The sequence below is a fragment of the Astatotilapia calliptera genome, chromosome 8 (genome assembly GCF_964374335.1).
Source record: "Astatotilapia calliptera chromosome 8, fAstCal68.1, whole genome shotgun sequence".
NCBI lineage: Eukaryota > Metazoa > Chordata > Actinopteri > Cichliformes > Cichlidae > Astatotilapia > Astatotilapia calliptera.
In genome coordinates this window covers 28,820,751-28,846,478 of record NC_137429.1, presented here as the reverse complement: position 1 = coordinate 28,846,478, position 25,728 = coordinate 28,820,751, and the positions used below count along the sequence as shown (strand labels likewise).

The 25,728-nt window shown below is 41.4% G+C and overlaps 1 protein-coding gene and 1 long non-coding RNA gene across 3 annotated transcripts in view; one reads left to right on the top strand and one right to left on the bottom strand.

Moving 5' to 3' along the window:
• fmn2b (formin 2b) overlaps positions 1-25,728 on the top strand; it is a 56,185-nt gene that overhangs the window by 21,219 nt on the left and 9,238 nt on the right. The window contains exons 8-16 of one of the 2 annotated variants that reach the window (XM_026177564.2): positions 1,962-2,049; positions 2,694-2,755; positions 3,625-3,716; positions 8,922-9,051; positions 9,461-9,607; positions 11,360-11,419; positions 19,263-19,383; positions 19,664-19,756; positions 22,970-23,021. In XM_026177564.2, the coding sequence (XP_026033349.2) occupies positions 1,962-2,049; positions 2,694-2,755; positions 3,625-3,716; positions 8,922-9,051; positions 9,461-9,607; positions 11,360-11,419; positions 19,263-19,383; positions 19,664-19,756; positions 22,970-23,021 (845 nt within the window). The remainder of the gene's footprint in view (positions 1-1,961; positions 2,050-2,693; positions 2,756-3,624; positions 3,717-8,921; positions 9,052-9,460; positions 9,608-11,359; positions 11,420-19,262; positions 19,384-19,663; positions 19,757-22,969; positions 23,022-25,728) is intronic. The other variant, XR_013911072.1, reaches the window with a different exon arrangement.
• On the bottom strand, positions 6,208-8,904 carry LOC145430497 (uncharacterized). Its single transcript, XR_013911073.1, has 3 exons — positions 6,733-8,904; positions 6,529-6,646; positions 6,208-6,397 (listed from the first exon to the last, which is right to left on the bottom strand). It is a non-coding gene; the product is annotated as an uncharacterized LOC145430497 (long non-coding RNA).

The following is a 25,728-nucleotide window of genomic DNA, read 5'->3' as shown; positions in this document are numbered from 1 at the left end:
TACAGGGTGGGCCATTTATATGGATACACCGTAATAACATGGGAATGGTTGGTAATATTAAAGTCCTGTTTGTTGCACATTAGTATATGTGAGGGGGCAAACTCCTCAAGATGGGTGGTGACCATGGTGGCCATTTAGAAGTTGGCCATCTTGGATACAACTTTTGTTTTTTCAATAGGAAGAGGGCCATGTGACACATCAAACTTATTGGTAATGTCACAAGAAAAACAATGGTGTGCTTGGTTTCAACGTAACTTTATTCTTTCATGAGTTATTTACAAGTTTCTCTTTGTTCACAGCCATTGACATGTCGAAGAGGTTAACACGTGAGGAGCGGATCGAAATTGTGTTGATATCTGGTGAACGCAGTAACCCTACGAGACCACCCATCTTCCATGCTACAGTTAGCAAACTGCTTGCTAAGTTTCGTGAAACTGGTTCAGTGTTGGATTTGCCAAAATGTGGACGCAAGAAAACTGTCACTAATGAAGAAACATCAGTGGCTGTCCTAGCTTCATTCAGCAAGAGCCCACAGCGTAGCACTCACCGCATGTCACTGGAGAGTGGCATTAGTCGAACATCCCTTCGGCGGATATTAGCTACTCACAAATGGCACCCTTACAAACTCCAGCTACTGCAGCATCTCAACGAGGATGACCCAGATCGGCGCACAGAATTTGCAGAATGGCAAAACAAAAATTGGAACAGGACCCTCAGTTCACGCAGAAGATTTTGTTCAGTGATGAGGCAAACTTTTATGTGAATGGTGACGTTAACAACCAAAACCACCGCTATTGGTCTGACACTAACCCACATTAAATGGATCCCTCCAAAACTGTTTATGGGGTACAACGATAGTGGGTCCATTCTTCATCAATGGGAACCTCAAGGCCACTGGATATTTGAAATTGCTACATGATGATGTGTTTCCCTCTTTATGCACTGAAGCTGGCACGTTCCCTGAGTTTTTCCAGCAAGATGGTGCACCACCACATTATGGGTGCCAGGTCCGAGCATTCCTAGATGAACAGTTTCCTGGAAAGTGGATTGGTCGTCGTGGGCCAGTTGAATGGCCCCTAAGGTCTCCCGATCTGACCCCCTTAGACTTTTATCTTTGGGGTCATCTGAAGGCAATTGTCTATGGTGTGAAGGTACAAGATGTGCAGCACCTGAAACTACGGATACTAGATGCCTGTGCTGGCATTTCTCCTGCAGTGTTGCTATCAGTGTGTGAAGAGTGGGAGAAGAGGGTTGCATTGACAATCCAACACAATGGGCAGCACATTGAACACATTTTATAAGTGGTCAGAAACTTGTAAATAAGTCATGAAAGAATAAAGTTACGTTGAAACCAAGCACACCATTGTTTTTCTTGTGACATTACCAATAAGTTTGATGTGTCACATGGCCCTCTTCCTATTGACGAAACAAAAGTTGTATCCAAGATGGCTGACTTCTAAATGGCCACCATGGTCACCACCCATCTTGAGGAGTTTGCCCCCTCACATATACTAATGTGCCACAAACAGGACTTTAATATCACCTACCATTCCCATTTTATTACGGTGTATCCATAGCAATGGCCCACCCTGTATATCGGCGCCAGCTGTGGTCTCAAGGCAAACAAAACAAATTGTCACCCTGAGAACAGACGGTGTTTAGACTGTTCCTCCCCTATGCAAGGCCACCTGGGTTGGCTGGAAGACTGTTTACTTAGCCTGGCAGGGCGAAGGACACTCTCTCACCTAAACTCAGGACACACACATGCATACACATACACTCATACACACTCATACACACTCATCCCCCTCCCTTTCCAAACGCCTTCTCTTCTGGAGCTTTTAATAATTCTTTCAATTTATTCTTAGATTATATAGTATAGATATAGTACATTACGTTACACTCCACTTCCTATGAAAGCATCTAACCTGTCTGATTTTCCTGTTTTATTTTTGTTTTAGGTTGTTAAGCTCCTAAACAATAAGCGTTCTCAGGCTGTAGGAATCCTCATGTCATCTCTGCACCTTGACATGAAAGATATCCACCATGGTGAGTTCCACAGTTGATTGGGCAGTGTTAATTCAAATAATGCAATTAGCCATTGTATATTGGGTTCATTTACTGTCTAATTCCTATAACAATTTAGATTTAGAAAACAATCTAGAAAATTTTTTTAGTGTGGTATGCAGGTTTTAAATGATTTTCCAGATAACCTTTCCAGGCATCAGGTAGCAGGAACAGTTTTCTTTTAGCCTTTTTGCTTCTTAGGCTCAACGTGCTTCAATTTAGTTGCTAGTTTTTTGTTGTTTTTTTTTTCAAACATGGCAATCTATGTCAAATACAGCAGGTGGTTTTTCAAATGAGTTCAGAAGCATCTGGTTTAATTCAGTTCATTTCACAACAACAGTTGCTTCAAGGCACTTTATATTGTAAGGTAAAAAGAGCCTACTTTACTTTTCTCTCCCAGAAAACAGTCACACAAAGGTGCAAGCTTCTCTAAAACTTGTACTTGGTAGTAAAAATGTTCATGCCATTTGTTAATTTATTTCATGCACAATAATGATAATCAGAATCAGCATACTTTATTGATCCCTAAGTAAATATGTTTAATAGTGAAATACGTAAAGGCGGTACATGTATTCCGTTACTCCCCAACACTGGTGATCAGTAACCAATTGCTCTTTGTCTCCTAGCCATCCTGAACTTGGACAACACTGTAGTTGACCTGGAGACCCTGCAGGCCCTGTATGAAAATGTGAGCTTCACACTCAGTTTTTATTGTTTGCTTCTAGAGATCTGAGGCCCTTAAATCCTTATTGGTCCAATGTCTACAAAAGGCTGAATGTTGATTTCTTGTCTAGTAATGCAGCAATTAAACCAGACCAGGTCTGCAATGATGAACACTACCTGTCAAGGAAGACTGTGTATTTGGGACAGATTTTTCCAACATATTGTCAAATACACCAGGTAGTTCACTGTTCTGGGACACACCTTAATGTTATATTTACATTACTGCTTGTCAAATCTTTCAGATAATCTAATCCCATTGAAGGGCAGTTTATTATTCTACTTTTGTTCCGATCATAATCATTAATGTTACTAGATGTCCCAGTCATGATAAAACGAGAGCGGTAGTGAGGTGATGCAGAGTCAGATGTAAGTCAAAGTGGATGGACAGGCTCTAAAATAACTGTTAACATCCAACAGATAAGCTGTGAAAAAAATGTTTATTTGGTATGTCAAATCGATTGATATTACATATATACCCCAAATAATGTTAACCTGATATTTATGTGTGTCTTTGCTTAAAACTAACCAAACAAATAGAAAAAGACTGCAGATGTGTATTTCCTGCTACCAGTTCAACAGTCAGCAGAAAAGATGTCTATGAGTTAAAACAGGGTGTATAAGTTTAAACTGAGTGCCTTCATGCATGTCATTCACATTTTATTATTATTATGCCAGAAGAGTTCACTGAGTATCAAACTTTTTTTCAAAAGAGTCTAGACTCTAGTCATACATCCTTTTTTATTTGTTTTAGATCTGCTCAGATGTTGCCTTAGTTTTATTTTCTATATAAATTATAGAAGACATGGAGCCAGATCTCTTGTGTCTCTCCCACAGAGAGCACAACAGGAAGAATTGGACAAGATCGAAAAGCACATAAAGTCCACTAAAGACAAAGAGAATGCCAAGCCCCTGGACAAACCAGAACAGTGAGTGATTACTCTAACACTTCCACGATAATGAGCAGGTTTATTTCATGAGTTACAATCTCACTGACTCAGGAAGAATTATGGTGAAGGCAGACTTTTTTTCATCAGAGCAGGTCATCTACTAATGGCAAGGTTGGTGGTTCAAATCCTATCTGCTCCAGTCTGTATGCCAAATATCCTTTGGCAAGATACTAACTAAGTTACTCTCCGATTAATCCACTGTGAGTGTGTGTGAATGTTACATAGAAAGCACATAAAAAAGTGCTTGCGTGAATGGGTGAATATGGCAAGTTGTGTAAAAGCGCTTTGAGTACTCAGATACAGTAGAAAAGCGCTACATAAAAACCAGTCCATTTACCATGTATACTCCCACAGTTGATTTTAAATCAGATACTGAACACTGATTGAAGTGCTTTAAACATTAATTCATGGGATTTAGCAAAAAAAACATCTTTTTAACTGATTGGGAATTAAGGTCATTTTTGTGTATAGTCCTCCATTCTGAGAGTGTTATGTGACGGCTGTGTGCAGGCAGGAAAAGGACCCAAAGTGCAGACTCCGGAGACAGACGTGAACTCAAAGTAACAAACATTAATGCAGGCAGGACAAAAACAAAACACACAGCATACATGAGGGTAGATAAGAGTAGATCACGACAATGACAAACTGAAACACAGGGCTTAAATACATAGAGGGAGCAATCAGGGAATGGACAACAGGAGGGAAACACAGCTGGGCAAATCAGGCCTAACCAGACAAGGGGAAGCGAAACCAGATACATTAACATCAGACAAGGACCTTCAAAATAAAACAGGAAACATGACACAGACTGAACTAAAGACACAGACTCACACGCACTGGGGAACAGAGGGAACAGAGATGTGGGACCAGGGCAGACACAGACACTGACTGGACACGGGGATATAGTGGACAGGGGAGACAGCAACTAAGGATTACACAGAGACAAACCATAAGACAGAACTCTAACAAAAACCCAAAGACTAGAAATTATAAATAATATAATAAACTCAAAAACCCTGGGTCAACGACCCAGGCATCCTAACAGAGAGTCCCAAAAGAGTTTGGAAAGTTTGAATGATAAGGTGACGAGTATTCAACCATTACTTCACGATTAGGTTAAAAACATCTAGCGCTGATTACAAGTGTTGAACTTGAATTTGTTATCAGTTTACTTAAATCAGGGGTCGGCAACCCTAGGCAGGGTTAACTGATGGCACAACCATAGCTGGACTAGCCATCGGGCATACCGGGCATTTACCGGTATAAACAATGAAAGGTGGTGGATTGGCCAGATGCTGGCCGGTGTGTAAAAATAACTCAGTTGTTTGGTGGTGGCATCGCGGAGCTTCCACAGATTCAGTAACATTAGCAAGTGGTGGAGGCCGGCAGGTGGATCAGGGAGAGGGGAGGCAGCCGTCGGTCTGACTGTCAGGTGAACTGAACTTCAGGTAAGAAGTTCTGACCTGCAGTCTATCTGGGTCAGATATAAACCAAGTTTAGGTGGAGTTTATTTTCGTTGTGCTGACTTTTTACAGTCAGTTACAATAACTCGTACTGTGTACTAGCTAGCATGTTATATGTTATTGCTAGCAGTTTCTATACAGCTGGGTGGGTGCTACGGTGTTACTGATAGTGAACGTTATTTTATTCATAAGGTTAGTTAGTAGAGTTGCCTACCGTCCTGTAAAAAGACAGAATCGTCCCGCATTCAGAGAAATTATTACGCGTTTCGTGTTGAGCTGAGAAGGGACGCAGTTTGTCCCGGACTTCAGCTAGGATGGAAAAAGACACAGAGGTGGAGTTATTCTGCTGCACAGCGGCCTCTTCTTCTCCTCTCATTCTCTCCCTCTCCTGTTGCTACTTTAATAATGAAACTGATCAAAGGTCAGCTGATCGGCTTTTCTCTCTTGTTTGTTTATCGCCCACTTTGCGCCAGATGTCGCGCTAAACAACAGCAGCATGTTTAAGCTTGATCAGCTGTTGTTAGAATTTATTTAATATTAGTTTCTAGTATCAGCTGATGTTTGCTGGAGCCACAGCTGTAAAGCTGCTGGTCATAATGTCGGTTTGGTTACTGAATCATCAGAGCTGAACAGGTGATGGAGAAACAGGTAGTGATGGGCAGATGAAGCTTCATGAAGCACTGACGCTTTTCATCCAATTGGTTCATCCCAGCGCAAAGCTTCTTGAAGCTTCATTTACTCTAGTAGGACACCTACTGGACGTAAAAATATTAATTGGCATGAATTTGAAGAGTGTGGCCTTTTGCACACAGCCTGTAAATGTCAACAACAAAAGGAGTGTGTAAAGCATCTATATTGCAGTGATGCAGTATACTGTGTATATTTATACTGGCAGTATGGAAAATGATCATTTGGAAATGCTTAAAATGGAAACGATCATTTACTGTGAGGTAATGTGTGGACAGTGGTTGTGCTTTTGTAACATTGAGGTATGAACAGCTACACAGTCCTGCCTGTTCACATTTTATTCTGTAAAAACTAAATTTTCACTGCTTTTATAACCTTTAGTGGGGAGAACATAGCTAAGATTTAATGATTTAACAAATCTTTTGAATCCTTTGTCCTCCACAATGCTAAATGGCTGGGAGTCCTCAATCACCATGGTAACCAGGTCTTCATCTATTTGAGATTGTTCTCCTGAGGAAAGACAATAAAGACAAAGCACAGATATAAATATCACACACGTAACTTATAACAGTTGTATAATATTGTTATATCATTTAGTAACATTACAGCATGCTATAGTATCATGGCATTTGATGGCTCACCTGGTCTTGCTCCACAATCGGTGTTCCCCTTATTCTCATGCAAAGCTCTGTAGTGCCTAAGCATGGATGAGGTGTTGTTGTTATATCCCAGCTCCCTGGCACATAGCAAACACTTCACCTTGTACAAAAGTAGAGACAGCTTAACATAAGTTTTATTGCAGCATCAGTATTATGAAAATACATCTTCTGTAGAAATTTACATACCTTGTTGGGAGGAATAAAATCACAATGTTCCCACACAGGGGAGGACATCCTCCTCTTCTTAGCTGGCTCCATTCTCTCCTGACTTTCTCTCCTCACTCTCATAAACCTCCAAACTGTCTCCAAACTCTCACTAACCGCAACTCTCCATCAAACACCCACATTTTGAATGAAGTCTGAGGGGTTTATATCGCTGTCATAGCTCGCGGCAAAGTTCGAACCACTTCATGAACCAGTCACGTGGTACAGCCGGGCAGCGAGGCTTCGCACGTCATCATTTTCAGCTCCTCCCATAAATGAAGCAAGCCTCGATACGCGCATCGCGGAAACGCCCCCTCAATTACTCGACACAAGCTTCGAAGCCTCGATACAGAACGTCACATCACTAGAAACAGGTTTACCTTTTAGGTGACATGAATAAGTTGGAGGGAAGTTATGAACTGTTTCTGAGAGACAAATAACACCAGGATCCTTTTCTATGTAGCTGACGGCTGGTAACTGGGCCGGGGCGGGTCTAGCAAAGTTCTCGCCTTTATCTTTATTGTGATCCTGTTTGGGTCCTGTCCCTTGCCTCTCAGGGACAATGCCATGTTGGTTAGAATGGAAGTTGCAGAGTTTTAAAAACTGTAGTTAGGAGTAATATATTAATCTGGACTGGCGAACTGGTGATTCTAAATTGCCCATAGGTGTGAATGTGAGTGATTGTCTGTCTCTATGTGTTATCCCTGTGATAGACTGATGACCTGCACCCCACCTCTCGCTCTGTGACAGCTCTGATAGGCTCCAGCCCCCCCGCAACCCGGTTAAGGATAAGTGAAAGAGAATGTGTGGAATTGAATTGAATTGATAGATATTATTGTTATTATTTGCTGAATCCTTAAATGCCAGCCAGATAATCTGAAACGGGGCAGGATACACAAGACTTCCAAAGTTCAGCACTGAATCCTCTGCTTTACCTGCAAAACTAAAACACTGATACGCATCTCAAACACAAGATTCTTAGACAAATTACAGTAAATATTAAATATTCTCACTTGTTAGTATATAAGGGCAGGGTTGTACCAAGTTTACAAGTAATTATATAGGTACTGTAAATGCTATGTAGGCCTGGGTATCATCGCTGATTTCTAGAATCGATTCAATTCCGATTCACAAGGTCCCGAATCGATTCGATCCACGATTCGGTTCGATTTGATTTGAATCGGGGAAATTTTGCCTCAGACAGTCAGAAATATTATAATTCTGATCACTTATCAGTACATAGCGATATTTTTATATCTATAAAAAGAAAGCTGACACTTGTGAGACTTTATCAAAGGTGTGAGCATCACAGCAGAGGCCTTTGTGTCAAAGTAACTGAGGATAAAACACAGAAAAACATGAAGGCGACTTTCCTGGTCTGGGTTTTTATAGCAGATGACCTTAAAAATATTGTGCAGTCAAAAACAAAGTGAAGCAGAGCAAAGTTACAGAGGTTTGATTAGAGACACAGCTAAGCATTTTGCAATTTTGCATAATTTGTTTACATTTGTTCAGTATTGAACAGCAGAATTGAGGCTTTCTTGTCGGAAGTAAGTTAAAAAAAAACAGCGGCTGGTGGATAATAAGTAAGCGGATAATGCAAAAAACAGAGATTTTTAAATGGGAAATTCCTGTGATTTTATCGTGGTGGAAGCAAAGCAGCAAAAGTAAGAGGAAATTCGTGACGATGTTTATGTGAAGCGAAATGTGAAGCGTAGTTTGGATTGTCTTTGGCTGCTGGTTAAGTCAATATTGTTTGGAGAGAGATAAAACCTGCAGCTTCAGAATCTAGCACAAAAAGGACGTAAACACAAAGCGCCCGCCGACGCTTCAAAATCAGTGAGCTGTCGGCTTTCAGCCCCAACGGCGTGTCCGTGTACATGCTGTCTGATTCGGATGCTTCGGGTCCGTGTTTTGTGTTTACCTCTTTGTGCAGAATCTGTGTACCTGCTCTTATATACTGTTTTAGCTGTTTGGTGGTTGTAGAAATTTTGCAAGGTTTAACCTGAGATTTTGCTGTTTCTGGCAAAATAAATTTATATTTAAAAATTGATTCAGGATTTTAATGAATCGATATCACGTTATTCAAGCCAGAATCAATTTAAATCGATAAATCGATCACGAAAAACTACCCCTAATGCTATGCTCTTTCTGCTTCTTCTGCATTAAAGATTTCTCTACCAGCTCACCTTGATCCCAAATTTCAACAGTAGAGTTTTCTGCATCCTTTTCCAGTCCAGCTTTTGTGAGTGCATGTCATCTATCACAAGAAAACTGGACACACTGCAGAGGGTATGCAAGGTGAGTCAAACTGTGAAGAGCAAAACACAATAACTGCATACCCATGTATGCATGTATGTCCAAATCTTTGAAGTTTGGACAAACATGCTCCAAGTCCATGTATATACCCATAGATTTATATAGTTTAAGAACAGGGCTATTAGATCTGGTAATGAATCATTTGTTTCAGGATAATGAATAATACACATTCATGAAAAGGTGTTTTCATTATTAGCATAAAGTCAGAAATGAGGAAACTTAAACAGAACAACTTTGCGCGTATAAAAAAAGCAGTGCAGCGTAAAAGCCTGAAAAGTGTTTCTTGTTGAAAAAATGCTTTCAAAATTGTGAAAAGTAATAATTCTACCTAATGTATAATCAGTACAGTCACATGATTTCTTCTTTCTGTCTGTTTGATCTCGTTTTACAGGTAATACAGGACAGTGAAACAGTGAAGAAGATTCTAGGTCTGATTCTGGCCTTTGGTAACTTCATGAATGGTGGCAATCGAACCAGAGGCCAAGCTGATGGTTTCAGCCTTGACATCCTGCCCAAACTTAAAGATGTAAAAAGCAGTGTAAGTAACCAGAATGCTGAAAACAAAGTATAATTTTGTCCCTGTATCCTAAAATAAAGAGTCTTGGTCCTGTAGATTGCATCCATGCCTTTTAAATGTAATATATTCACAGTATTCAGCAATGCAGTTTAATAGAAGCTTACTCTAATGTTATGTGTGTAGTCCATTATGAGGTAATAAACTACAACTTACTGAATAAAAGTTAATATTCATTGAGCCGTGTAATCTTGAATTGTTCAGCTCAGCTGACACCTTTGTTTTGCAATTTCTTTGATGAGGAGTTCTTTAATAAATATACCCTTTGACTTTACATTTCATCTCCTAAATCCTGCACTGGGATCCTTTTGTTGCCTTCGATTGAATGCATTTAGGATCTTAACTGTAAAATAACTGGCGCAAATCTAAATGCATGCCTATATCAGCTCCTGTAAAAATGTTGCTCTATTAAGTTTCAACTGGTTATCTTCAGCTTTGAAATATTTAGGGATTCTTTTAAACCCGGGTTTGGAAAAATTAGTACCTCAAGTATAAAACCTACTCAAATAAATAATAAATCTAGATTATTAATTAAAAATGGAATTTTATTTTGTGGAAAAAATTACTGTGATTAAAATGGTAGTTCAACTATGTCTCAGTGATGTTGCCTGTAGAAATACTCCCACAGGTCAAGAGGAATGGGTCTAAACATGGTAGAGGATATTATTCTAAATTAAGCTGGATCAAAATTGAAAAGGAATTAGTAAGCCTGTTTCAATTTTGGGGTGTTCTCTTACATGACACAGTTACTAATAGAGAAGATTTTTTCTTTAACAGTCCTGTTGTACAGATGAGGGTCGTATTGGATACAATAGCTTGAAAGAGGGGCAAGCATAAAATTGGACCTTTGAGTCGTGATGTTTTTGAAATATCTACAACTGATATTTGTAGATATTTGAGATTAAAATGTTAAAAGCCAATTTAAAGTCCCCAGTGAGGGACTTTCTGGATCTTTCTTACATGAAGTATAAGGCAGCTGTGTTTTATAAAATACTTAGCAAATAATTACTTTAATAACCTGAGGATCATTTAACAAACGGACTTAGGCTTTGATATAAAACAGGAGTAGTCTAGAATACTCTCAAATCCTGATAAATTCACAAAAAGCCCAGCAAAAATTAGTATAATTTAAATTAATACATAGGATTTATTTTACCCCTTCTAAATTTTATAGGCGCAGTGTAACAACCAATGACCTATGTTGGAAATCAGGTACAGGAACATATACAAATGCTATTCAAGAATGTAGGCAGATTTAGGTTTTTCAGGGAAAAAAGCTCTACATTGAGATAGGTAAATTGTTATGTTTGAAATAGCAATATCACCAAGGTTATGTTTACTTAGAGACCAATCAGTCTTTCCCACTGCACCCAAATACAGTTTTGTGGCAATGAAAGTGAGGGCAATTTTGGTCACAAGAATGATCCTCAGAGTATGGAAAGACAATTGAAATGGTGTCAAAAAAAAAGCAATACAAATATTGACAGGAGTTAATCATGATAATGAGAACTTCAGCAGACTTTTAGGACAGACTTTGTATATTTCTTGGTCTTGGTATATTGGTATATTTCTGTTTCTGTTGTGTCTTTTTTTTCCTGCTCACTCTTTCTATAGCCATGTAGTTATGACCAGTGCATTAATGGAAAATTGTATAATGATGCTGTTTGATTGCCATCTTCACTCCTTTAAATTTATGTGTGTTCTTTCCGCATACAGGACGGCATGAAAAGTCTTCTGTCTTACATTGTTGCATATTACCTCCGACACTTTGATGAGGTAAATTTTCACACATTCTTTCCCTTCTCCTGTCAAGACTGACTGATTTGTGCTGTCAATTCTGACACACGTAGTTGTGGTCAGATGTTCACATAAACTCATCATGGGCATGAACTCTGATGCTTTTAATGATTTTATTGAACTGTTCTTTTTATGGGATGGAATGTTTGACGTTGACAAACAAGAACTGGGTGCACAAGTTTGAATTTATTTTTTATTTTCTCTAATGCGCACGGTCAAAATTATATACACATACCTCCCCCAATATTTGATTTAATTTCATTTAGCAAGTCGTACCTTGACCAGATGTTTGTGAGAGCCAGCAAGCTTCTGATATAATTCTGGATGAATATTTAACCATTTAACCCTTTAACCAAAATTGGTAGTTTATTTAAATTGGTTGGTTTCTTGCCTTGAGACTGGAGAAACTGGGTTTTAGTTGAGATACATGGATTATATTATATCTTCATGTTGAGAGGTAACCTTAAACAAGTAGACATTGATCCTTTTGAGCTTCTCTTTCAAAAGAATCAGAGTAACCAGGAGTGAGTTTCTTGGAGTCGGTCTTAAGAGATATGTGCTTAGTAGAAAGCCAAACCTTTTGACTGGGCAGGTAGTTTGGATCAGGAGTGCAACAACAGTCCACCAGTTGTTTGTTTTGCTCCTTCGTCCATAACAGTGCAGCGTGGGTTGCTGTGATAATGACGAAAATGATGTTGAACAGACAGAACAAAACCTCGTGTTCTGTGGTGGTAAACAGTGGTGGCTGACAACCAAGGGATGCCTCAAATGAGAGACCAGTTGCCGGGGATATTATGGAGTTATGGACGTATTCTACCAGGTATGTTATGTGCTCTAGGTGGACTGGTTTAAAGAAGCAACACGACTGAGAGCTGCTTCCAACTCCTGATTTGGCCTTTTGATTTATCGGTTAGTCTGTGGGTGAGAACCAGAAGAGAGGCTTGCCTGGGCACCTAGAATAGAGCAGAACTCCTTCCAAATTCATGATGTAAACCGTGGCTCACAGTTGGAGGCAATGTCCAGAGGCATCACATGAAGACAGAAGACATGGTCCACTAAGAGCTGAGCTGTTTCTGGGGCAGAAGGGAATTTGGAGAGGGCAACAGAATGAGCAGGTTTGAGGTAAACCAGTGTCAAACCCCAGGAGATGTTTACAAGTTGTAGAATGGGTCAGTCCAAAACAGCTTGAAAGTCTGCAGGGTCAGCTTTGATCTGCTCTTTCACAACAATGGAAAGAAACTGTAACACGGAATTTGCAATTCTCACGGTTGACATAAAGCTTACTTTCCAGCAAACACTGCAACACTTGATGGATTTGAGGTTCATGTTCAGACAGTTTGCTGGAAAAAATGAGGAGATCATCCAGACAAACAAAAACACAACAATTCAGGTAGTCATGAATTGTACATTATTAACAAGGACCTGATAAACAGCGGGAGCATTACTGAGACCAAATGGCATGATATGACTTTCAAAACGTCTCAGTTCTGTAATCATCTCTCTCCTCAATGCAAGCAAAGTGGTAAGCATTTTTTAGGTCAAGTTTAGGAAAGATGGTGGCTCCCTGCAAAAGTTCAAAATGATAATAGTGATAATGGATATTTGTTTTGATGGTTTTATCATTATGACTTTGGAAGGTGATACACGGCCATAGCATCCCCACTACGTAAAATGAGTGGAGTGACATCTTTAATATGTCACTTTCGAACGTCCAATTTGGCCCACTGAAAGAGTTGTTTTGTAACACCAAGTAACGTCTCTTTTTAAACATCTACTGAATTACTAGTGTGGGCTATTTGTAGCCCAAATGTGGTCAGTGCAGACATCTTTTGATAACTAGAGACACATACAAAGGTGAAATGTATTTCCAGTTCAAACTAGCTGTTGAGCCAAAAACCTACAGGAAAATAACTGGTACAGAAAACATGTTCTCCACCCTTTGGAAACATGGGAAACAGTTATGTGTGAAGGAATCCAAAGTGATCAGTGGACATCTCCAAAACAGCTCAGGCTCTTGACACTTAAACAAAAGTAAACATGCACAGTGGATTTAGAGAAAAAATGTCCCCGGCTCACAGGCAGTTTGCAAAAGGAGTTTTTTGACAAAGACTGTTGAGCATATAGTCCGCACAAATTTGCACAAACTTCACATACAGTGGGGCAAAAAAGTATTTAGTCAGCCACCGATTGTGCAAGTTCCCCCACTTAAAATGATGACAGAGGTCAGTAATTTGCACCAGAGGTACACTTCAACTGTGAGAGACAGAATGTGAAAAAATAAATCCATGAATCCACATGGTAGGATTTGTAAAGAATTTATTCGTAAATCAGGGTGGAAAATAAGTATTTGGTCACCTCAAACAAGGAAAATCTCTGGCTCTCACAGACCTGTAATGTCTTCTGTAAGAAGCTTTTCTGTCCCCCACTCGTTACCTGTATGAATGGCACCTACACCCATGTGTGTTGATTTCTCCCTAAGATGGCAAACTGAAACACTCCACTCCCCCACCCCCTCAATCACACACCCCCACTCCCCTCCCTCCAGAATTCCTAGTTAACAACCTAATATACATATGAATGACTAGCCAATTTAGCTTCCACTTCCAGCATTTGACTGCTCTCCGGCTTTTAAAGGTAGAAACGCAAAATGATGACTCCGCGGGGGTCTAAGTGTTATGGCTTTTGTGTTGTTAACATGTTTAATGTTTTGTATTTTCTTCTACTTAATCTCGAAAAAGCTCCTAAAACAGTCAGTGATCACTGTTGACCTCCCTCGGCTTTTATTACCGCTAATCATTTATTTAAGTTCAGTTTTTAAAACCTTAGGACGTAACTACAGCCCAGCCCATGCAGCTGTATATGAATGACTAACCTCGTATTGTGGATGGATTATCTCAGTTGTTCTCCTGGCTGAAGTTTGGTCCTTTTACAGCATCCTGCCATGCGATTACATTTGTTCCTGACCACCGAGAACACTCACGTTAACTTTTATCGAGTGGAAAAAAGTTAGCTTGTTTATATTATGCTAACATAGCTGTGTCGCTAGCGGTCACGTAGCACATCTTTATATACCAGCTAGCCAAACTTCAGTAACCCTACAAACGTCATTGCTGTTTAGTTTTCTGTCTTCATTTATGTTGCAAGTGATAACAGAGCTGTACGTTTGAATTTGTTTCCAAAACCCCGCAGTCAGGACATGCTATATTGTATTTAGATAGAAGCTAGCGAACTAACTTCCTGCTAACTTCTAACTCCGTTAAATGTCATAAATTCCGTTTTCATGGATGCCTGGATGTTAAACTCAATTGTTACACCTGGTAGAGCAGAACGCTGATCATTTTATTAAAGATGAAAGACTTTAGACAGTTTTTCAACTCTTACTACTGCCATAGTGATCGTTTGATATATGGACCTGCAGCAGAGTTTAGGCCCAGACACGGCTAGTAACGTCAGACTTAACGACCGGATAGTGACATTCATATAACTTACATATGACTGTTTGATAATCTTGGACTCTGCAGTTGTTTAAACAAACCTCCAAGAGACCTAACTAACTTAAATCTACAGTTCTGCTTCTTAGAGGTTTGATAAATTCATTGAGTCATTTGAAAACCTTCAGTACCACAGTATGCTTCAGTATATACAGTTCTATTGAAATAGTTTTAAAAAGCCCCAAATTACTATGACATTTGTGCCTGTGATGAGTAGGGATGGGTATCGTTTAGGTTTAATCCGATACCGGTGCCAAACCGGTACTTTTGAAACGCTGCCGGTGCTTAAACGGTGCTAAAACTGGTGCTTAAAGAATGGAGAGCACAAACTTTGTCCAAAAACCTCTTATGTTTTTATTTTTAGCAGTCTCTTTTTGGATGGAGATCTCTGACTATAAATTTTGTCACTGCCCTATGAATTTCGTCCACTCTTTATTTGGTCATTTTAGCCTTTTTGGTCAAGGTGAAGGGAGTATCTGCCATCAAACAAGAAGACAGCCGCATGTAACTACGATGGTGTAGTTATGCTGCTGCTGCCATCATCATCTATCATCATTTCTGCTACACTGGCAGGGCTAGGGGCCAGGACTCTCCCCTTCGGGTATTGGGGGATGTTGCTAACTCCGGGTCCGATAACAGGCATCACACCCGCAGTAGATGTGCTGGGTGTGAGGTTTTTCAGCAAGCTATCAAATAAGGTGCATTTTTCGGCTTTTAAAAAAACGCTATGCGTTGCCAGGTGTTTCATCAGATTCGAGGTATTACCTCCTTTGCACATTATCACCTTAAAAGCACTTGTTGCAGGCTGCTGAGTTTGCATCTTTTGCTGTGAAGTACAGCCAAACCTTTGACCGCTTCGCCTTGGGCATTTTTAATCTGTAGCTCTGCTCTAAAAGAACATACGTACCTGGGCCCGTCTACTATCCTTGGAAAGGTAAAATGATTGGCTACAATCCAAAGTGTATGACATCTCAGGGGGGAAAAAAAGCACCGAAATAAAGCACTGAGATGCGCGCTGCTTTTCTAGTTACTACCGCCATAATGGCACCGGATATCAGTACCCATCCCTAGTGATGACAGTGATTTACATTTCTGGTGTGTCATTTGTTGCAGAAAAGCAAAGTCATTTCACTCTCTGATACATGTAATTGTTTAATGCAAAAATTTTAGGAGCTATGATCTCAGAATCATACTTAATTGACCATATAAGAAAAAATAATTTCCCTCTCGCCCCTGCGGGTGGTCTATCCTTCAAGCTCGGTCCTCCACCAGATGCCTGGGAGCTTGAGGTTCCTGCGCAATATCTTAGCTGTTCCCAGGACTGCGCTTTTCTGGAGAGAGATCTCCAATGTTGTCCCTGGGATCTGCTGGAGCAACTTGCCTAGCTTGGGAGTCACCGCACCTAGTGCTCCAATTACCACTGGGACCACTGTTGCCTTCACCCTCCATATTTTCTCTTGCTCTTCTCTGAGCCCTTGGTATTTCTCAGGCTTCTCATGTTCCTTCTTCCTGATGTTGCTGTCATTGGGAACCGCTACATCTATCACTACGGCCGACTTCTTCTGTTTGTCTACCACCATTATGTCCGGTTGGTTAGCCACCTACAATTTTGTCCGTCTGTATCTGGAAGTCCCAAAGAATCTTAGCTCGGTCATTTTGACCTCAGGACTTCCAGGCCATATTCGGCACACGTTTCTGTATACTTTCCTGGCCACTTGGTTATGGTGTTCCATGTATGCCCTGCTAGCTAGCATCTTACACCCTGCAGTTATGTTCTGAATTGTCTCAGGGGCATCTTTACACAGCCTGCACCTGGGGTCTTGCCTGGTGTGATAGACCCCAGCCTCTATGTGCTCAGAGCTTGTTTCTGTGCTGTCATGATTAGTGCCTCTGTGCTGTCTTTCAGTCCAGCTTTGTCCAGCCACTGGTAGGATTTCTGGATGTCAGCCACTTCCTCTTTCTGCCGGTAGTAAATACTGTCCAGAGGGCTGTCCTTCATTGATGGTCCCTCCTCTTCCTCCTCTTTCTTGGGTTTCTGCTGCTTGAGGTATTCACTGAGCACTCGGTCAGTTGGGGCCATCTTCCTGATGTATTCTTGGATGTTCCTTGTCTCATCCTGGACCGTGGTGCTGACACTCACCAATCCTCACCCTCCTTCCTTCCGCTTAGTGTACAGCCTCAGGCTGCTGGACTTGGGGTGAAACCCTCCATGCATAGTCAGGAGCTTCCTCGTCTTGATGTCAGTGGCTTCTATCTCCTCCTTTGACCAGCTTATTACCCCAGCAGGGTACCTGATCACGGGCAGGGTGTAGGTGTTGATAGCCCGGATCTTGTTCTTACCATTCAGCTGACTCCTCAGGACTTGCCTGACCCTCTGCAGGTACTTGGTGGTTGCAGCCTTTCTAGCGGCCTCTTCATGGTTCCTATTTGCCTGTGGGATCGCCAGGTACTTTTAGCTGTCCTCTATGTCTGCAGTGTTGCCGTCGGGGAGTTTGATCCCCTCAGTTCTGACCACCTTCCCTCTCTTTTTTTATCATCCGACCACACTTTTCTTGTCCGAACGACATTCTGATGTCATTGCTGTATATCTTGGTGGTGTGGATCAAGGAATCAATGTCTCATTCACTCTTGGCATACAGTTTGATGTTATCCATGTACAGGAGGGGCTTACAACTGCTCCATTCTGTCATCGATATCCGTAGCCAGCCTTGTCAATGATCTCACTGAGGGGTTCGGGCCTATGCAGAACTGCAGTGGGGACAGAGCATCTCCTTGGCAGATCCCTCACTTGATGGTGACTTGTGCTATGGGCTTGAAGTTGGCCTCTAGTGTTGTCCCCCACATCCCCATTGAGTTCCTGATGAAGGCTCTTAGGGTCCTGTTGATCTTGTATAGGTCTAGGCGTTCCAGGATCCATGTGTGGGGCATTGAGTCATAGGCCTTCTTGTAATCAATCCAGGTAGTGCACAGGTTGGTCAGTCTGGTCCTGCAGTCTCGGCTGACTGCTTGGTCTACCAGTAGCTGGTGTTGTGCGCCTCTGGTATTCTTGCCCATCCCTTTCTGTGCCCCACTCATGTATTGAGCCATGTGCCTGTTCATCTTAGCCGCTATGATGCCTGACAGAAGCTTCCACTTGGTGTTGAGGCTGGTTATTGGCTGGTAGTTGGATGGGACCGGCCCCTTCTGGGGGTACTTGAGGATCGGGATTGTCCGACCTTTGGTTAGCCATTCCGGGTGTCTCTCGTCAACTAGCAGCTGGTTCATTTGTGCTGCCAGACGCTCATGGAGTGCAGTCAGCTTCTTCAGCCAGTAGGCGTGAATCATGTCGGGGCCTGGTAATGTCCAACTCTTCATACTGCAGACCCTTTCTTGGATGTCTGCCAATGTGATTGTTACCGGACCCTGTTCAGGGAGGTTGCTGTGGTCTGCTCTTAGATCCACTAGCCACTGAGCATTGCCCTTATGGGTTGCGTCCTTCTCCCATATGCTCTTCCAGTATTGTTCTGTCTCCAGCCTTGGTGGTGCTGTTCTCATATTGTTCCCCTGCCACTGATAGCTGGTTCTGTGGAGAACAGCTGGTTTATTCTCCTGCCTTTGATCTCTCTGGTGTTCCTCTTGAAGCGGCTGGCCAAGGCTGTGAGTCTTTGCTTGGCAGTTTCCAAGACCTCAGGTATGGACAGCTTGCTGTACTTCTTAGGCACCTTCTTTGTTGCACCTTTTTGCAGCTCTGATAGTTGGCTAGCCTCCCTGCATGCTACCTTAATCTTGGCCTCTAGTCTCCTTCTCTATGGAGGGTACTGCCCCTTGTGGCTGTTCAGTTTGTAGCCAAGCATCTCACTGATCACTGCTGCCGTGGTGTAGATCAGCTTGCTAGTCCCGGGAATGGTGGCAGTCTTGGTAGCCAGCTACGGAGGATCCAGGTTTCAAGCTTTACCATGATCCTATCTCTCAGGTCAGTTCCTCTTGCACTCAATGATCCTTCTTCTATTGCACTTGGGGCTTGGTACCCAATCTCGGGTGGGGGTGATGATATCTCCCCCTTGACCTGGCGTCCTGGCAAGCTTGAAGGATAGATTGCCCGCAGGGGAATTTCTCTCTCTCTCTCTCTCTCTCTCTCTCTCTCTCTCTATCTATCTATCTATCTATCTATCTATCTATCTATCTATCTATCTATCTATCTATCTATCTATCTATCTATCTATCTATCTATCTATCTATCTATCATTGCATTGCTAACATCTAGCATGCTGGGGATGGTTATTCCAACAGTAGGATATCTATGATTCATTTGAACAATTGTATTGTGCCCTAATTGGTTTGTCCATTTCCAGGATGCTGGCAGGGAGACATGTGTGTATCCTCTCCCTGAGCCTCATGACCTGTTTCAGGCTTCGCAGCTGAAATTTGAAGATTTTCAGAAAGATCTGGCACGACTCAGGAAGGATCTGAGAGGTAACACATGTAGCTGCAGTTCAATCAGATTAAAGGACATACATTTACTGTATAAGCATTCATTTCCTGGAAACTGACCAATACCCATTACCTGACTACCTCTCATCATTCAAAGGTGAAAATGATGATTTGCAAGTTTTTGAGTCCATTTAAAAATCAAACTAAAACCATTTGGGGGCATTATAGTGGTTTAACATGATTCATACTTCCATGCGTGCATGAAATATATTGATAAAGCTGAAATGGTTCATTCAATGGTTGACTGTTTTCATTTTCTCAGCATGCATATCAGAAGTAGAAAAAGTGTGTAAGATTTCAGATGAGGAGAACTTGGAACCTTTCAAAGAAAAGATGGATGATTTCCTCAAACAAGGTAAATTATATAACCCCCATACATACATACATACATACACACATACATACATAGATGCATACATGCATACATACACTTATTGACATGATATCACCATGCAGTTGCTGTAGATTTGCAGGTTGCACATCCGTGGTGTAAATATTGTGTTCCTGTCAAGCAGGTGCTATATTGGATGGTAGTACAGTCTGAAAGTATGGTATTGTAGTGTCTTTACAGTACAACATAAAGCATAAGCACACGTAAAGCAAGTATCCCCTCGGCTTGCTGCCTGTACTTTGGGGTTTCTTCCGGTGGACGAGAGGGTTTGTTCCCTGTGCGAGGGTCGGGGAAGGGGTCCTGACTGTCATCTGCGCTTATGCGCTAAACAACGGTTTAGAGTACCCAGCCTTCTAGGAGTCCGTGGGAGGGAGACTGGGGACAGTCTCCCTCAGAACATGGTCCAAATGGACCATGTTCAGCATCTCCATTGCCAAAGCCAAAGGTGGTTGGTGCCTGTTGTTGTGGTAACCTCCCTTGTGGTGGTGCCCATCTTTAAGAAGATGGACCAGAGGGAGTGGGGCATCACACTCCTCAGCCTCCCTGGGAAAGTCTATGCCAGGAAGAAGAGTCTGTCTGTTGGTGGAACCTCGGATACAAGAGGTACAATGTAGTTTTCGTCTTGGTTATGCAACACTGGATCAGCTCTTTATCCTCTCGAGAATACTTGACGGTGCATGGGAGTTTGTTTTTTTGTGTACTTTGGAGAAGGCATTCGACCGTGTGCTGTGGGAGGTGGTTCCTGTGGGAGGTATGGGTTGTCTGGCCCATTGCTACAAGGCGTTCAATCATTATACAACCATTGCAGAAGCTTGCTCTGCATAGCTGGAAATAATTCTGACTCGTTTCCAGTGGGTGATGGACTCCAGCAGGGCTGCCCTTTGTCACTGATTCTGTTTGTAATTTTCATGGACAGAATTTCTAGGTGTAGCCAAGTGGAGGAAGGCTTTCACTCAGAATGTCTTCTCTGCTTTTTGCAGATGATGTGGTTCTGTTGGCTTCATTGGGTGATGGCCTCCAGCTCGCACTGGAACCGTTCGTAGCTGAGTGTGAAGCAGTTGGAATGAGAATCAACCCCTCCAAATCTGAGGTCATGGTCCTCAGCTGGAAAAGGGTGGAGCGCCCACTCTGGGTGAGGGACAAGTTCCTGTCCCAAGTGGAGGAGCTTAAATTTCTTAGACGGATTGGTGGATTTGGTGCTGCAGTGATGTGGACACTGTACTGGTCCATCATGGTGAAGAGAGAGCTGAGTGTAAAAGTGAAGCTATTGATTCACCAGTCGATTTATGCCCCTACCCTCACCTACGGTCACGAGCTGTGGGTAGTGACCAAAAGAATGAAATCATGGATACAAGCGGCAGAAATGGGCTTCCTTTAAAGCAGGGGTGTCAAACTTAAATACACAGTGGGCCAAAATTCAAAACTGGATCAAAGTCGCAGGCTAACATTAATATTCATTGAAAAAAAACTCTTCCTCCAAATATAACAAGGAATCTTTTCTTATGGACTCAAACAAGTTTTGCTGAAAAACTGAATATGGAACAAGCAAAGCTTAATACTAAACAATATATATAACTTATATAAACGTATATATAATTTAATATTGCACACATGCAAAATCAAAATTCCAATTAAATAACACATCAGTGGAATTAATTTCTTAATTAAATTTGTATTTGCAGCCTTCTGAATTAAATTTTATCATTTTATCATTTATCAAATTTTCATCATATTCTCCCACCTGTCCAGAAAGCTCCTGTTTTCTGCCTTTCTTTTTGCCATTTTGGGATAGGTAGCATGGCAGTATTTGCATGGTTGCTATGACTATGGTTAACAGAGGAGAGGGTGCTAATGGGTCCTGTCATGACTGACGTGCCAAAACACCAACAGAGCATTCTGGGAATTGTAGTATTAGCAGTACATGCACTGTATAATACTGGCAGGCCAGCTCTAATGGTAATTTTGTATGGCTTCGCGGGCCAAATGTAATTAGGCGGGTGGTAGGGTGGTTCGGGCATTTGACAAGGATGCCTCCTGGGCACCTCTTGGGTAAGGTTTTCCAGACGTGTACCACCAGGAGGAGGCCCTGGGGCAGACCCAGGACACGCTGAAGGGATTATATCTCTCGGCAGGCATGAGAAGGCCTTGGTGTTCCCCCGGACAATTTAGAGGAGGTGACTGGGGAGAGGGAGGTCTGGGCTTCTTTGCTTAGGATGCTGCTTCTGCAAAGTGGCCCCAGATAAGCAGAAGAAGATGGATAGATGGAACTGATTGTTATTGTACATGAATAAAATTGAAATGAAAATTGACTTATCAGACCAGGCAGCACTTTTCCAATCAACTATTGTCCAACTTTGGTGAGTTCATGTGATTTGTTGCCTTAATTTCCTGTTTTTTAACTTTTTAACTTAAAAAGGTAATCTTGATTATGTCTATATACCATGTGATTCACTGATTTGTTTGCACGAATGAGCAACTGAACAGATGTACCTAACAAACTGCATGGTGAGTGTATCTAGTGAGTGGGATAAGATGCCTCAAATCACCCTTTCTAATGTGTTTTCAGTAATTTTCTTGTGCTATAAGTATGATTTCTTGTGTTTTTGGAGAAAGAAGTCCTACCATCAATTAATGCTTTAATTTTAAACGACCCTTTAAGATTAAAGCATCAGCCTAAGCCTAAGGTGACCCTTAGGCTTAGGCTGATGGGGGCATCCCACAATGCACTGACTAGTTTTTCATTCACTGTGTGGTTACACACCACTCTGCACTTAATCATTAGTTGTTGTTATCAATCTTTGGCTCTGTTACGCAGTGTGTCTTTTATCCTGTCTTGCTCCCATCACCCCAACTGGTTGAGGCAGATGGCTGCCCCTACCTGAGCCTGGTTCAGCTGGAGGTGTCTTCCTGTTAAAAGGGAGTTTATCCATCCCACTTCACCAAGTAGAGTCTTTAACTTAAAATATAAAGCACCTTTAGGCAACCGTTGTTGTGATTTGGTGCTATATAAATAAAACTGAATTGAATTGAAATTGAAAGTGTCTATAGTATGAGTACACTTGAGGACAGAGCATATAATTTTCTACTGTAATAAATGGACATTCATGATAGCAAATCCAATCACTGTCTCATGATTTACACACATATTGACTTCATGTATTGTTCCTCCTTTCTTAGCTAAAAGTGAACTGGAGATGCTGGATTCTCAACTCAGCAGCACTCATAAACTGTAAGAGCGACCTTCTTTATTTGTTATATTTGTGACAGTACTGTCTCTTTAACATATATCATCTAATTTCAGAAAAACATTAAAACATTGCACAGAACTCCAATACCATTACATTTTGACTGGTTTGTACCAACCAGTTATCCCCACCGCTGTGTAACAGACGCAAGTCAGCAATGTTTTTTAGACTACATTTCACATATAAAGTGTCCATTTCTATCCTAAAGAGGCATTAATGACACAAGTTATAGGTTTGTAAACAAAGATAACCTGGTTTGAATCCTTTTTTAATTACTGCATTTGGCACTTTGTACTCACTGTTTACATATAGGAAAAGCTATTGGTTAGGAGTAAAATATGTCAAATCACCTGAGAAAGCCTACAAATTGAAAACTTGGATAGAATTTGTAGGCCATCCCTTTCCCTTTGCCTTCTCCTCCTTACCCTACCCTACAGTTCCTTTCATAATCTTTATTCATTAGACATGAAGTGTCATATATTTCAGGCCTTTTTAAATTTTGATTATGATTCATCAGTAATTATTTTAATATTTCATTTTGAGTGCCAGAAGTTTATTATTCAAATAGCATAAACACTATATACACTGTATTGCCAAAAGTATTCACTCATTCATCGAAATCATTTAATTCAGGTGTCCCAATCAGCTTCCATGGCCACAGGTACATAAAATCAAGAATGGCTTGCTCTCAGGAACTGTGAAATCCATAATGGTACAGTGATAAAATGCCACCTGTCAACAGGTCCACTCATGAAATATCCTCACTATTAAATATTTCAGTAGCAGATGTTAGTGGTATTGTAACATAGTAAAGGGACTGGGAATAACAATTCAGCAACAAAGTGACAGGCCATGTAAAATCACAGAGCAGGATCAGCAGATGCTGAGACACATAGACTCATAGCTCTGCCAACTTTCTGCAGAGTAGATCCCTACAAACTTCATGTGGCCTCCACGTGGAATTCAAAGACATCCTGAAAATAAAAGTGAAAAAATGATGCAGCAAGATGTATGCCCCCTCACGTGCTTGTATGCATGCCTCACAATGTTGGGGCGTGTTCCTAATGAGAAGAAAGCTCCAAGACAGGTGCAAGCCACTGCCTGGCCTGTAGAGGTCTGTGCGTCTGTCCATAAATATGCCTCCCCAGACTATCACTGACCCACCACCAAACCGGTCAGCTGAATGATGTCACAGGAAGCATAATGTTCTCCATGGTCTCTTCAAACCCTTTCACATCTGTCATGTGTGCTCAGGGGGGCAACCGCTCTCATGTGCTAACATCACCTGGTGCCAGCGGTTGACCTGCCAAGCCAAGTCAACTTTATTTATAAAGCACTTTAAAAACAGCAACCAGTGACCATTGTGTGGAACATAGCAATAAAAAATAAAATTGAAATAAATAAAATAAGTACATATAAAATAATGACTAGAATTAAAATTACAACACAAAATAAGAGCATTGACAAATGCAAGATCTAATTAAAATGAATAAAAACAGTCAAAAAAATAATTTAATTTAATAAATAAATAAAATCAACAAATCTCACACTGCGTCCAATGACAAGCAGAAGAGGTGGGTCTTAGAGAGGCCTGTCTAATGTGAAACAGCAATGAATTCCCCAATTTGGGAGCCACTACAGCAACAGCATTGTCTCTGAACCACCACTATGTCCTTCGCACATCTAAGAGCAGTTGGTCAGCTGATCTCAGTGATTGGGAAGGGGAGTGTTTCAAAGAGATCTTTTAACAGCATGTTTTTTGTTTTGTTTTGTTTTAGCCAGCTGTCTCAGCTAAAAGAAGCTAACCCTGCACTGATCTGACTGCTCAATCTAAAATCACTGTCCATCCTAAAACCCAAGTTTGTAACAGTAAGCTTTACATACTGTGCTAGCAGCCTGTGTCTACAGGAAAAGACCCACCAGTGACATCAAATTCAAATTCAAATTTTATTTGTCACACACACACAACCATACACAGTATGACATGGGGGTGAAATGCTTGTAGCTGTACAATGCCCGACCATTAAATGACAGAAAAAGGTTTTACAGTATTTACAATTTACAGTTTACTACAAAATTTACAAATTAACTTAGAAATTTACAGTAAAAAATGTGCAAATAGCAGAAAGAGATTATAAGGATTATAAATCATAGGAAATGTGTGGTGGTGCGTGTGGTGATGTGTGTGAGAGTCCAGTCTTATAGTGACGTGTGTGGGAGAGTCCAGTCCTACACCTGGTTCAGGGCCCGACTAGCCTGGGGGAAGAAGCTCCTCCTCATTCTCTCTGTTTTGGCTTTAAGGGAGCGGAAGCGCTTCCCAGACCTCAACAGTGAGAAGAGTCCATTGTTGGGATGGGAGAGGTCCATCATAATCTTCCTAGCTTTGGACTTGCACCGCTTGGTGTAGATGGACAGCAGGTCAGAGAGCTCTGATTGAATGATGCGTTCTGCTGAGCGCACCACCCTTTGCAGATCTCGTCTGTCCTGCTTGGTGCTGTTCCTAAACCAGGTGCAGATGTTTGCCGTCAGGACGCTCTCGATGGTGCAGGAGTAAAAGTTCTTGAGCGCCTTCAGTGGCAGATGGAAGTCTCTAAGTCTTCTGAGGAAGAAGAGACGCTGACGGGCTTTTCTGGACCTGACACAACAACTTCTGTCTTATTTTTATTAAAATTTAGGAAGTTTAGAGCCATC